This window comes from Fragaria vesca, linkage group LG7 (genome assembly GCF_000184155.1).
Source record: "Fragaria vesca subsp. vesca linkage group LG7, FraVesHawaii_1.0, whole genome shotgun sequence".
Taxonomy (NCBI): domain Eukaryota; kingdom Viridiplantae; phylum Streptophyta; class Magnoliopsida; order Rosales; family Rosaceae; genus Fragaria; species Fragaria vesca.
In genome coordinates this window covers 13,125,313-13,139,319 of record NC_020497.1, presented here as the reverse complement: position 1 = coordinate 13,139,319, position 14,007 = coordinate 13,125,313, and the positions used below count along the sequence as shown (strand labels likewise).

Genomic DNA, 14,007 nt, shown 5'->3' with positions numbered 1-14,007 from the left:
TTTTTCAACGGCGGGGGAGGGTTTAAGGGAGAGTTTAGTCTGAATGGAAAATGGGAAGCGGTTCTCTGAAAACCCCGCAGAGAGATAGTTGCGTTGGAAGATAAAGCTGTTGGAACCCTCTTGTTTAGTTTATGTTTCTTTTTTTCGTTTTGTCTTTTTTCTTTTATATTTTAATGGAAGAAAAGAAATTTCAAATAAATTCTCGAAATTAACTAATTGATAGAGGTAAACAAACTGCCCAAATAATCTAATAGTTGGGAGAATAACTTTTAAGTAAATTAGTTTGTTTTTAATATTTAGATGTAAATCAAAAAGTTGTTGGGTTGAACACTACTCAAAAAATAACTCAACATGTACTGTGATCAAATTGAACTAATTGTCAACAAACGAAAAAACATACAATACAAAGGTTCCATGTAGATCAAAGTTATTGACATTAGTAACATGTTAAAGAAAAAGATACTTTTGATTTAGGCTACTCATTCTCATAACATGGACAAATAGGTATTCATGATCTTCAAAATTAGAGAGTTTTGAAGTGACTCTAAAAATTTGGAACCTAGGTTTTAGTTGAGTATGTTAGTGGTGCTCTCCATCCAGCAGAGTGACGACCGTGAGGTCTCAAGATGACGATTGTGGTGTTTGTTCTTGCGACGTTGTGTTTTGACCCGGGTAAGGCTTGTCGGATCTTGATCCTAGGAAGGCCACTCAGGGTTGAAGGCAACGATCTATTTAGTGGCAGAAGCTCAGTTGGTCCTCTCGACGGTTGCTAGAGTAGTTGATGACCCAGATCACGGTGATGAATGTTTAGTTCGGCGACGGCGGTTGGTGCCCCGGACCTTCTTTTTAGCTTTTTTCGGGTGAGCATCTAAGGGTTTCTTTTCTTCTTTGAGATCGGATTTGATCAAGGTTGCAATCGTGGACCCATTTGGCGGCGATAGTCATTTCCTTCCCAATTTTAGACCTTCAGTCACGTCGGCAGTGGTTTCTTGCATTGATCTGGGTTTCTAGTGCTGGGTCAAACCCTACAATGTCGATCGTTTGTTGTATGACAACCTAGTACAACAAGTAACTAACTATATGACAACCCAGCTGCTAAAATTGAATACATCACTTACAAATCAGATTGTTGGATAATATATAAGTTTATAAATTAAAATATATACCCAATCAAAACAAAAAAAATTGTGTCTGAAAAATCGATGTTTCAACATTCATTGATGAATTACTAAATCCCAAAATAATCAACAAAGTATAAGTTTTCAAGATAATAACCGAATTTATAATGTGATGTTCGCATTTACTTTAATGGGTACCGTGAAAGATTGATATGATATGAAACTTGGCACAAGTGATCTATAAATTAGGTTCTAAAAAGTGAACGGCGGAGATGTTGATACGTGATCGAAAAGTGACCTAAAAAAGGATTTTCACACTTTAGTTTCATAGTGAAGTTTCGCTCTGCATAAGAACTGTATAATATATATCACATATATACACACACATTATTAAGTTGCTAATTGTAGGATAGAAAGATAGAAAGGTTTAAGATGAGTGAGGTGGCCACCCGGGCGAAGGTGGCCGGCACCATTCTCACCAAGCGGCCTCCATTTCACACTAGAGATAGAGAGTCCTCGCATTTTTTGTTTCTAAGTGTTAATATGACCTAATTCTCATCTCCTTATTATTGTTGTCCCGTCAATTGTTATATCTTTAAGTATAGTGTTTGTAGTCTCTAACTTTTTAACTAATGCAAAGGTTTAAGGATTTAATAACATTTAGCGAGACGATAGAACCCCATATATAGAATCATATAATGATTTTTGGGTCATGAAAGAATATAGAGTGAGGGAGTCATAGACTAAAATGAGGGTCTCCATTCCTTATACCGAGTTATACCAACTCTGGTTTCTTGATTGAATCTCATGATTTGATTCATGTATAATATCAAAATACCTTTGATCAAATGGTGATGCACAGGCTGTGTTCAATGCATTGGGAGAGTCTCAGAAAGATCTTAATGCAGATGGAGGCATTCTAGATTTCTAGACGAGGCCAAGTCTCTCTTAAGTTGTTTTGAGTTTTGTCAGTGGGGCTAAGATTTGTAACAAGGTGGCTCACCGTGTGGCTAGGGAGGCTCTTTCCTTGCCTTTTCCTACATATTGGTGGTTGCTAGAGCCTGAGTGGCTATCTCCTATCGTAGTTTTGGAAGCAAGTTAGTTGCTTAGTGATGTTAAAAGGAGCGTGGTACTCTTCCTTCTGTTTTGATGAGGCCACTTTATACTCCATGATGTAGTTTTTTGAGAATATATGAATCTTTCTTTCATAAAATAAAAATAAAAAATGGTAAACCAAGAGATTAGAGATATGTTTGTTTTTGACTCTTGAGATTGATGTATGTTTTTTTTTTTTAGTTGTATTGCAGAGAAGTGCTAATAGAGGAATCACCTTAATTAGTAAACTACCTATACTGCCCTATTTCTAGTTAGTAGATTACCTTGGTTAAAGTTCAGGTTTTGCCTTGTTCCTTGTGTTTTGCAATCTCATTTCTCTTTATTTTGGGGTCAATTTAACTTGCAGTTGAAATTGTCCCTTCCCTCCGAGCCTCATCTTTTGATGTTGTCTTTCACTCGTATAAATATGTAATTCCCCTTGTGAGCGTTCCCTTGTGACATTGCTGAAGAACAATGTTGAAAATGCTGTCTTTGAAACAGAGATTAGGCGTCATATGCGTCTCTTCAATACTATTGTTAAAATGGTGGTGGCCCTGACCGGTGATGTTGGGAGGAGTAGCTCAAGTCGTCGCCTCCTTGCTGATGACAGCCTACCTATATGCATGGTCGTGTGAAAAATGACCAAGAAGTACGCAAGTCATCTGGTGACCCAAACATTCAAGGCCTAAGTCGTCGCCTTCTTGCCGATGACATTGCCAAGTACCCGAGCTATCTGGTGAGCCAAACATTCAGCGCCCAAGTTCTCGCCTCGCAAATGACAGTCTACCTATTGATGGTGATTTGGGCAGTGACCAAGAAACATGAGTTACCTGGTGACACAAACACTCAACGCCCAAATCGTCGCCTCCTTGCAGATGAGGCATGCCCATTGATGGTCATGATGGGCAAGAATTACCCGAGTTCATTGCTAATAACAAACAACCTATTGTTGGTCAGGATAGTGATGACCAAGAAGTTCCCTAATCATTTGATGACATAAACACCAAAGTCCCGCCTCCTTTGCAAACAAACGCCTGTATCACTGTACAAGGATGCCGATATCATTGTGGCCAAAGTCAGATCAAGGCTAGAGGTTAAACCCTCTTCTCCTCCAACCTTTGTACAAAAAATAAAAATCTCACAACTCTAGGATTCAAAGATAAATGTTACCCCAAAAACAAAAGATTGCTTACTTTAAACGTTCCACTGATCAGGAATATAAAAATCTATTCTACACCTCAGGTCAATGGCTAAATTGCTTAACGTACAGCAGAGTTTTAGCAAGTCAAATCAATGAGCGTTTGCAACATAGATCCCGAAGCATTTTAAGAAACGCATTCATTCTAAAGGGGATTGTTGTCAGTTGTCAGCTGGTTTTCATGATGGTTGTCCAAGTGTCATTCAGATTTTAAGAAACTCTGTCATCACAGTAAACATTCAGAAGAGAACACTTTTCATCATCACCTCCTAGAAGTCAGGAGCAGCCTGGCCAAATTCTGTCAAGGATGTCGCTGTGTCTTACATTTCCGTGAATATATACTTTGGGCTCTTTAACCTGGAACAAGTATGGAGTAGTTAATATCTCATTTAAATCGATATATGCACCACTGTTGCAAAAGAAACCAAATCCCCTACCAGTAAAATTGGTGGGAAGCCATTTTGAAGACGAACACGTGAGAACCCATTTACAGCAGATAGACACTTGAACCCATTGATTGCAGGGTGCTCACTGTTATATATGAAAAGAATGAAATCAGACATCAGTAAAAGTAAAAGAGCATATTTTGTAAACCTGAACATCCACCACTGTTCTATTGGAGAAGCTTTTGGATTTGGATTGTGTCTATGTAAAGGACAAACGCATTATAATAGTCTAAAGGATAGCGCAATTTGATAAAAGGAATTTTTTCTTCTTTGTCTACATCGTAGCTCAGTTACCATCGATAATTATGACAGAATGGAAGAATTGAAATTGAAGATAATATAAAAAAAACAGCTCCCACGTGTCAATAAACAGATTGCATTCCAAAATTTCTTCCTGGCCAACGTAAGTTCGGGCATGGATGGCACTGACACACTATAGGGAATCCTTGATGTGCAGTAATGTGAAGTTTTTCCTCCAAAATTCACGATAGGAATTTATTCATATGTGTCTACATCGTAGCTCATTTACTTGATTGATAGTAGATACAGAATGAAATGATTTTAAATTGAAGATAATACAGAGAATAGTTCCCACATTTTCATAGACAGATTGCACTCCAAAGTTTCTCTCCTGGCAAACCTAAGTATGGGCATGGATTTGCAATGTAATCATTCTGACGCCCTATGGGGGGTTCTTTGATGTGCAGTTTATGTGAAGTGTTTCCTCCAACTAGATACTTTGTTAATATTTGATCCTCAAAAAGAAGCCAAAAGGAAAACTCACTTGATAAGATAGTTGAAATTTCTCTGGCATAATTCTTCCCCCGGAATACCTTCCTCTTTCGAATATCTGCCATGTGCACAGTAAAATTCACTGATACATAAACTTAGCAAAATGTATACAATAAAAGCAAAGAATAAGCAAGGTAAACACAATTAAGTACAACATTATCAACAAGATGGATATCAGACCACTATTTATATTCCAAAATTCTTGTTTCTCAAATAGCAAACACAGCAGTATCAGAAGTTATACCTTAATGATGAAATCAAAATAAGTAAAATCAGGCATACCTCCATGGAAAATCATGTTCACAAAAGCGGGATATTCCATTCATGGCTGAATATGTATCAATATGAACCAAGATTTCATTTGTTCTGTTCCCAAGATGACCTGTTACATTACACATCATCAGATTCTAGCCAAAACTGCATAATTCCACATTTTGGAGAAGACGAGAAGAAGAAAAATAAGTGCTTACTATTGAAGAGATACCAAACAAAACAGGTCTAAATTAGAGAACATGATCCATTAGCTCTAGAAATCAAGAAAAAAGTGAAAACTGAAAATACTTGCTATGCGAATATATAAACTAGCCTGTAATTTGGTAACTTATTTATTATTATTATTATTATTTTTTTAACATAGTAATTTGGTAACTTATTAGATCTTGACAAAAAAGAAAAAGCTTTTTGAGCAAACTTGACCCAAAGCAAGGACCAAACTTGTGGAAGCCTTCCAAGAGGGGAAACAAGTAGCACAGTGCTCAGAGAGTAAAACACTATCTAAAATACAATGATATCAACAAAATACACAAAGTAAAACAAACGGCAAAATGTGACCTACGGTTTCAGATCAAACTACTAATGAAGGAAACATTATAGTTGTTTTGTTCAGAACGAGTGCAACAAATTGACTTGGATAATAGCAAAATGTACCAAAAAGAAAAGTCAAGCAGCCTTACCTATCTTATGCAAATGTTGTAAAGCATGACCACTGGGATAATTCTCATTGGATGCCATGAAAGTTATGGCCGTGCACCCTAGACTACAAAGCATAAGATCAGCAGAGGAGGTGACAGAATATTGTTCCCTATGAAAAAGCATATTTGAACATCTAACCTGATCAACAGTAATCCGAGCATAATTACATAGAGAAACTTCCAGAATGTCTTTTTTCTATTGTTATAGCTGTAGTAATGAAAGACAATCATTCATTTCTATTAGTAATTTAACCTTTAACAATAACAATAAATTATCAAGTAAGAAGAAAACTATTTTCAAATTAAAAGGTAAACACTGTTTTGGGATACATGTAACTTGACAGCCTTGCTAATATTTATATCCTAATATTTCTCTCTTTTGAACTACTATAATTTCCCGGACAAAAGGTGAGATGTTGAGATATGACTACAGATAACCAGAAATATGCAAGTATACAACCTTTGGAACCAGTAATTGAGGAATAATGGGACAAATTTACTTGAGATCCTATTTGATGATGAATTTTGACGATTAATTTAGATAAGAACCAATGTGAATAAAGACCACATACATTCTAGCAGCTGCAACTGCGGCAGATAAGTTGAAGATTGGAATTGAACCAATGATAAAGCGGAGCTCCTGCATCATGACATTATAGAGTCCATTTATAAATATTCTTGAAAGCTAAGATTAATTCCATTGAACTCACCAAATATAAGCATTTTACCTTATGGGGAAGCTTAGAATATAGTACAACAAAGGAAAAGACTGGAATAATGAATGGCAAGACCCTTCTGTCAAGTAAGATCCCTAGCTGCAGGAAGGTTGTGTGTCAAGTTAGAAAATAAGGGATTTATGGGAACAGGAGAGTAGAAGAAACCATATGCTGAACAAGTTAAAAACATTGATAATATAAAACCTTGTTCTCCTTCTATTGGTTTTTCTCCCACCAAGTATTCTACAATCCCGCATCAATCATGAAAAAGAAGGCATTTCAAGCAACTAAGGAAAAGAAAGCAACGTTCCAATTCAACATTCATATTCCTGAAAGAGAAAAAATCATCTGCATCTCTATACCTCCTCGCAGAAATGAATATTGTCAAAAGTAGTAGGCTTGTTGACATAGAAGTACTTCGAAGCAATTTACTACATCTATTTCAGTTATTTAAACATGCCCACCCCATCCCACCCCAACCCAACAAAACACAAAAACAAAATAAATAGTTAAGTTCAGCTCATATATCTTGCACCTTGTGAAGTTATTGTAAGCTATCAACTGTATACAATTAGTAAAGATTCATAGCAGTAAGGACATGCGCTAGTAGCAACCATCAAAATGTAAGTACTCTCTTTCTTCAAGAGCCAGACTCACCAGGAAAAGAGGGTATGCAGCAAGCAATGAGCGGGGTAGTGCTGAAGTGAAGTACCAGTGAAATGGATGTGTCTGAATAAATCGTTGAGGAAAACTAATAATATACATATATATAAAGAATGCACTATCACATTTCTCTCCCACTGAGACAAATGATCTCCCTAAAGAAGCTATGAACAAGACTAACTTCTCGTGGACAAAACCTATGAATAATGAAAAAAGAAAAAGGAAGACTTGTTTCAAAATGGACTGCTAGCACCAGAGCTCAAACTATATCGTAGATACTGAGACGCAATTAAGCAAACACCTATAAAGTAAAAACTAAAGCATGCTCAAATGAATTTTAAGATCTCCACTTTGAGATTAGATACAAAAAGCCACATATAAGATTGAGTGTACATCAAACAAGTTTTTAAGGGATACGCCCCACTCTGAACTTCGATTCAGAACAGAGTTGAACCAGAGAACTTCAAACTCAGGCCAAAGTACTCTTCTCCACATTATTGAATCAACAAATACAGTAAGACCTGCACTGCAAAGAATCCAAATCCACAAATTGATTCAGAGATTACTACTATGGGGAAATAGAGACAAATAAAAGTAAAAAGTATTTGATAATAGAAACATATAATGAACCTATGCACAATAGAGCACACAAAGTGCAGTACTTCAGTGCCTTCCATAATGAAATTGATCTAGTCTGCAAAGGAAAGAAAAAAAAGGATTAAATTGTTGCTGTTAAGCAGGATATTCATCAGACTCTCATTGCAATCGTAACAAGCGATGAATGATATAGACATAGGAAACACGGCCTGATGTCCAGATACAGGTACACCTTACCCAAGGCCCGTAGATGAGAACATAATTGCTTCATAAGCATAAGCTCATAACACAGAAAAGGACTATAACCAGTTCATAACAGCTTTTGGGGTACCTCACTTCTCTATTTTCAATGAAATGCTACATCTCCTCATACATATACAAGTTGTAACCGAGAATCCAGTCAATGTTTCAACCTTCTCTCACGGGTTAGCTTCTCACACCCCCACCAAATTTCATCCATCAACCAAGTCCTAGATCCCTACCCTATTAACTCACTCTTGAGTTTTGGCAGTGATATTTTCGTTTGTTTACCACCAGAGCACCAAAGTGCTTCATGGTTGGATTACCCTATCAATAATTAAAAATAATGAAAACCATATGGAATGAGTCTACGATGTATGTGTGTTAAGCATTAAATCACAACATTTAAGACTACGTTCCTTTTCCTATGCATTCTCTATTGTTAAATCTTGTGAATCATTTTACGTTTTGGATTATTTTATCTTCTTAACTTTCAGGGGAGGGTCTTCATACAGTTATGGAAGATAAACAACAGACCATGTATATACACTTGCTGGAAACTATAATGGATGAAATCATATAGGACATGAAACTGAAAGGTTGCTGAAGAACAAATTATTTATATGTAAAAAGAATTATCCACCACAGGGCAAAGTAGAGACGTACCAACAAAAGCTCCAAGCCAATAGGACAGAGAAGTAACAGAACATCACATCTTAGGGTAACTGTAGCAAAGATCTGATCAAGGAAAATAAGGAACCGTGAGAGAGATATACAAAAAAAGAATGATAAGAAACTCGTCCAAGGGTAGCTACACAAGTTCCTGTGTGAAGAACAGGAGCCAGCTTATTTTGTATGCTAAAAGAAGCAAGTCTATAATATATTATCCTTGCACATTTTTTCCATGTAAAAACAGATAATGTCCTTGCCAATATTGAGGAAACAGTAAAGGTACACCTGCTCACTGAAATGATGAAACTTTTTCCCTCCACCAGTCAGAATTGCAATAAATATTTCTAATTTTAACATTAAAGCTTCTATATTTAATTTTGTTGAAACTAAATCATAAGAATTGACAAAATAGTATTTTTAATGTGAAACAACAATTTATTAACAGAAGAAAGATGAGTCACAAGTTTACAACAAATTGGATATACAATCAGCCAACAAACCAGAATATTACAATAAATGAATCACACACAATTCATAAATCTTACCCAATCAAAAAAGATTAAACTGAAGGCAATACCCTGAAAGACTGTTGAATTGTCTTTTTTCGTTTGGTTAAAGAAAAAAAACGTTAATTTAAAGAATGATGCACAATATATTTGACAATGTTGTCCATGGAAATTCAAACACTAAGAAAGTCCACTTCGTCCACCTGTTCATCCATAAACTCCTTTGTATTAGACCAAACCCAAATCCTAAACTAGCAAAACTTAACAATATTATGGCCAAGCTGAAGCCACTGCAAACAATTGCTACAATCCAAATTTGGTAAACAAAACGACAAAGCAATTTTGACTTCCTACATGATGCAGAATCTGATATTAGCATATAGCAACATACCAAACAGTTTAAAGCTGCATAAGACTTCTCCTTTAACCAGTATCCATATGCCAAGTTGACTACAAAAACATAAGGAAAAAAGAAGTAAACTTTTACTGCCAGAGCGATTCTATACTTTAAATCAGCAGTGAATGATACAAACAAAGTAGAAAAGACAAATGCTCCTTCCAAACTCAGTTTTTACCATAATGGGTGCATATCTGGGCAGACTGGATGTGTATATGGCTATGTGCTGCTTACATATCTAAAATCTTTTGATGTTTCCGCCTTATAGCCAATAAGTTCATGCAACTTTATCCTAAATAATACGTAACAATACCAGAAGAAAAGTAAATGACATGATGATATAACAAACAACTTATATTCGTTAACCTCTACTACGTATTATCTGGTAAACTAAAACTGATAGGTGTAGGGGAGGAGGAAAATGAATGACAAGTCAAAAAATTCATCTGAAGAATTAGCCGTACATGCTGTTCTGAATTGATAAACTCCTTTAGAATCACACAAAAGCAGAAATGTGCATAAAAATGAACTAACCAAGAAGAAGTAAACTACCTGCACCTAGAGCTAGTATATTAGGAAGTGGACGGGTACAATAGAACAGAAGGTGGAACTGAGCTGCAGTTAGCATTACAAAGTAAGCTTCTACTTGACGTCCAAACTTTTCTCTAACCTGCTAAATTGAAATAATGAAGAGTATTACTTATCTTACCTAGCTGAATCATGAAAAAATATGCAAATGACAAGGATTCAACAAGGACATACCTGAAGACGAAAGAAGCGTAATGTAGATAATATGATGCAACCTACAGTCAAACGAACTGAAAAATACCAACTAAATTCAGTAAAATACCACATATTTTATATAAAACAATAAAATCTGAGAACAATAGATGTTCAAAGGGAGCAAAAAGCATACAGAAATTTATTTTTTCTTTTTTACAAGCAATTATTTATTTCTGATCCAAGTACACCGGAAGTATACAAGAGCTAACCACTTCAAGAATAAAAGAAAAATAATTTCTCCAATTAGCTCCACTACGGTAGATGACCTTCCAAATTATCATTCAAACAAGCCAGAAGAAAGGCGACATATAAAATACTAAATAAAAAGAAGTAATTTCTCTCAATTAACCCTAGAAACCGAAAATGAAAAAATGTTTACCAAGAGCCGATCATAAAGTGGAAATCATCAGTAATCCTGTGAACCCAAGAAAATTGTATGATTTCAAGAAACCAAAAGAACCAACCTGTAAAAAGACCATAAATCTTTGGCATGTGCAGCAAGTTCATTGCTAGAATAGCAGGGGATGCCAAACTCGATACAAGAAAAGCACCTAGAATTAAAAAAAAAAAAAAGTAATGAGTGAATACTCGAATCTACTACCGAAAACCATTCCAAAAGCAAAACCCCTAATTCATAACTGCACCGGAGTACAAAATTCTCCAAATCCACTAATCTACCCGGGTGAAGCACAAGCCTAGCCCCTATTTAACAGCTTCAAAACTACAAACTCACCGAGGAAAGTCCGAGGAACAACTCCCGGAAACTCCAAATGATCATACTATTACCACACCAAAACATCCAAACCAAGAAATTAGTCGAAACGCGCAACATTTCGCACACCAATGCAACTTCAGGATTCATATAAGTACACACTTACATTGTCCAAGTTTTGCCGATGATATAGAATATCATGCATTGCCTAAATGAAACAAAAGCCATAGTTAGCAAAGCAAAACGAGCTATAGAGTCAACAATTGATAACCAGGTCTTCAATCAGAAAATCATACATATACTAAAACGATTACAAGCAACTAATTCAATCTCTGTGACAGTAACAGTTTCAGATTTTCGCATTTTGGCAGTAAAATTCAAAAGAGGTGAAGCAAACAATAGTTGTTACCTGAACGTTGAAGCTTTCTTCGACCTTGGTGTAGGGCGCCATGAACACATAAAACGCAGCTACTGATCCGAGTAGCACATCGTAACCGAATCGCTCTAGAAATTTCGAAGACTTGGAAGCCATTGCCTTCAAACACAGTTGCAGAGAGAAAGAAGAGGAGTGTATATGAATAAAGTGGAAAATGGGGCTGATTTTTCTGGGCCGGGTTAAAAATTAAATCTGGGCCTTGAAATCCATGCACAAGTTTTGAAAAAGAGTTTTGAGTCTGTCCCTTTTGTTTCTGCTGAAAGAAACAAAAGATTTAGAATTGAGATGAGAATGTTTGATTATGCTTACAAACTTCTTTTATCGTTTGCTTTAAAACTAAAACAAAAATCATTTGTAACTTGAGGTGACTAAAGCCCTTTCTTTTGCATCTGTAGAATGGCTACTTTCAGAAACAAAGAAAAATTGACAAATGGCAAATGAGGGCACAGGCTGCTTCTATTAAAGGAAGACTACAGGCTTTTAATCAGGTTCGACCCTACAATTGATTCATGTCATGCCTTAAAGTGAACTTGTGACTAGCTTTGCTAAATGTTCAACAGCATCCATTTTTACTTGTTTAATTGCAGAGTATTAGTCAACAAGTTGTTGCCTGCATGAGAGATCCAAGCAGAATGGTTAGGCAGATCCAGATGCAGATGAGGGGATCAGCAGTTGGTGTATTTGGGACTGTAAATCTCCCCATATTTAGTAAATAGTGAATTTTTCTACGACAGACTTGCTACACCTCATCTATCAAGATAGCTTCTCTTAGTTATGTAAATCTACTGATACCTGACATATTGTCAGGTTCTTAAGGGGGAGCTATGTGCTACTCTCAAGATCATTCTGTATGTGAATTACATTGCAAATAATCTCCCATAGATTCTTGGAATTTTCCATGTGTTTGATTTTACTTTCACCCTGTATAGTTATAAATGTTTCCCTCTTTGCATCAGGGCTAGCTGTACGTGTCAATATCATAAGATTCAATTCTAGCTAGTATATATGTTTCGATCAGTTTAATCATCTATCACTTCGATGGGGAGCCTTTTTCAGGTTCTTAAGTTGTGTGACTATTGCATATATTGGGTAAATTCTATTCCTTCACTCTAACAGGAATTGCATTCTGATGCTGCTGCACAAGCTGATGCTGACCCTGAACTTTTGGATGACTCAGAATTTTTTGAGACAATTGACCCAACATCTTCTGGTAAACTCCTGTAAAATATATAATTATATACGCTGTTTAATAAATAGCTGCTTTAGATATGAAGAGTCAATGCACATAACTCTCCAACAGTTTGCTATACTCTAACCAACTTTAAAATCAATGACAAGGGACAGCCATTGTGGATTTTCTGTGTTTGTTGTGTGGTGGTCAATGTTGTCTGGATGCTTTACTGATTGGTTCTATTGCTATTCAGTTATTACCTCTTGTTTCAAGATCTCAAAACATTCCCAAATGGAACACGATTGCCCAGTATCTCCAAATGTATAATTATTTTCAGCATAATTTACAGTGATATTCATCTTTACTATTTGTAATCCACAGACAGCCTTTTATTCTCTGAAAAAGATGCAGTCTATGAAGAGGAAGATTGTTGATAGACGAGCCTCAGAGTCGCAAGATAAGGGAAACGTATATTCTTTGCATTTCCCACCTGAATTTGCTGCAATTTTGTTTTTGAATCTTTTGTTATTCACTGAGCATATTTGGCCCAGACAATTGAAGATTGCATTGTGCTTAATTTGGCAGGTATAATATTCATGAGAAGATTGTAAATTTCATGGCTCCAGAGCCTAGGTTCTTCCTCCATGATCCCTGACCTCAATTGTTTGTTCGGATTGAAGAACTCAAAACCAGCTTCTGTAGTACAGTAGTGGTAATTCATGCATGGCTGAGTAAGCTTTACAGTCGACCTTTCTTACATCCAAGGCTCTAAAGTCTTCTTGTTATTTAACTGATTTGATATGATACTTGAGTTCATATGCTATGTAATTCTACACGATGTCAGCCATATTTTTTTGGGAAACATGCATCATCACAAGAGGATGTTGTTGTTGCTTTGCTAACCTTTTTACTTTTTTGGACAATGCCAAACCTTTATTTCTGAAATGCCTTCAATCAGGATTAGAAACAAGTACAGTAGGTTTAATTGGATCAATTAAATCACAGTGTTCATCATCTGTCCGATAGGATGTAGCGAGTATTATTGTTTGCTAACTTTTCAAGTTGCACGAGAATTTATATCAATCTGCCATCAGATGAACTCAATAACTTGCTTCTAAAAAAAAAAATTGAACTTAATAACTTTAGTACTATAAAGCTAGATGATTATTGACTTCAAAACGAATACCAATAGTTGAAGCGAAAACAGATCGATAATCTGTTCTTCTGAGTGCTGATTGTAATTCTAGAATCTTGTCTTTTAAATTTTGGGTCTCTGCAAATGGTCATATTGTATTTACCTTAGCAGCTTCTGAGATCAAAGGTATCTGTTTGATTTTCTTATTAGAGATAAATTTCCTTTGTAATGTAACACACTTGGATGTAAAATTGACATTTCAACTTAACACGCAACATTAGTCATAATAGTTCAATTACAATTCATGGCTAATTAGCCTCTTCATTTTACTGTCAGCAATACTCACAAGCAAGAATAGT

General features: G+C 35.9%; 1 protein-coding gene across 1 annotated transcript; it reads right to left on the bottom strand.

The window, feature by feature from the left end:
• Positions 1-3,367: 3,367 nt before the first annotated feature.
• LOC101300391 (dol-P-Man:Man(7)GlcNAc(2)-PP-Dol alpha-1,6-mannosyltransferase-like) lies at positions 3,368-11,446 on the bottom strand. The gene is made up of 19 exons (XM_004307195.1): positions 11,316-11,446; positions 11,073-11,114; positions 10,928-10,973; positions 10,659-10,745; positions 10,174-10,229; positions 9,964-10,081; positions 9,406-9,464; positions 8,503-8,574; positions 7,630-7,693; positions 7,417-7,520; positions 6,994-7,065; positions 6,349-6,435; positions 6,193-6,260; positions 5,760-5,828; positions 5,603-5,685; positions 4,932-5,031; positions 4,642-4,707; positions 3,849-3,942; positions 3,368-3,768 (listed from the first exon to the last, which is right to left on the bottom strand). The coding sequence occupies exons 1-19, from the start codon at positions 11,436-11,438 to the stop codon at positions 3,688-3,690; spliced, it is 1,491 nt and encodes a 496-aa protein (XP_004307243.1). The 5' UTR covers positions 11,439-11,446; the 3' UTR covers positions 3,368-3,687.
• Positions 11,447-14,007: the final 2,561 nt, after the last annotated feature.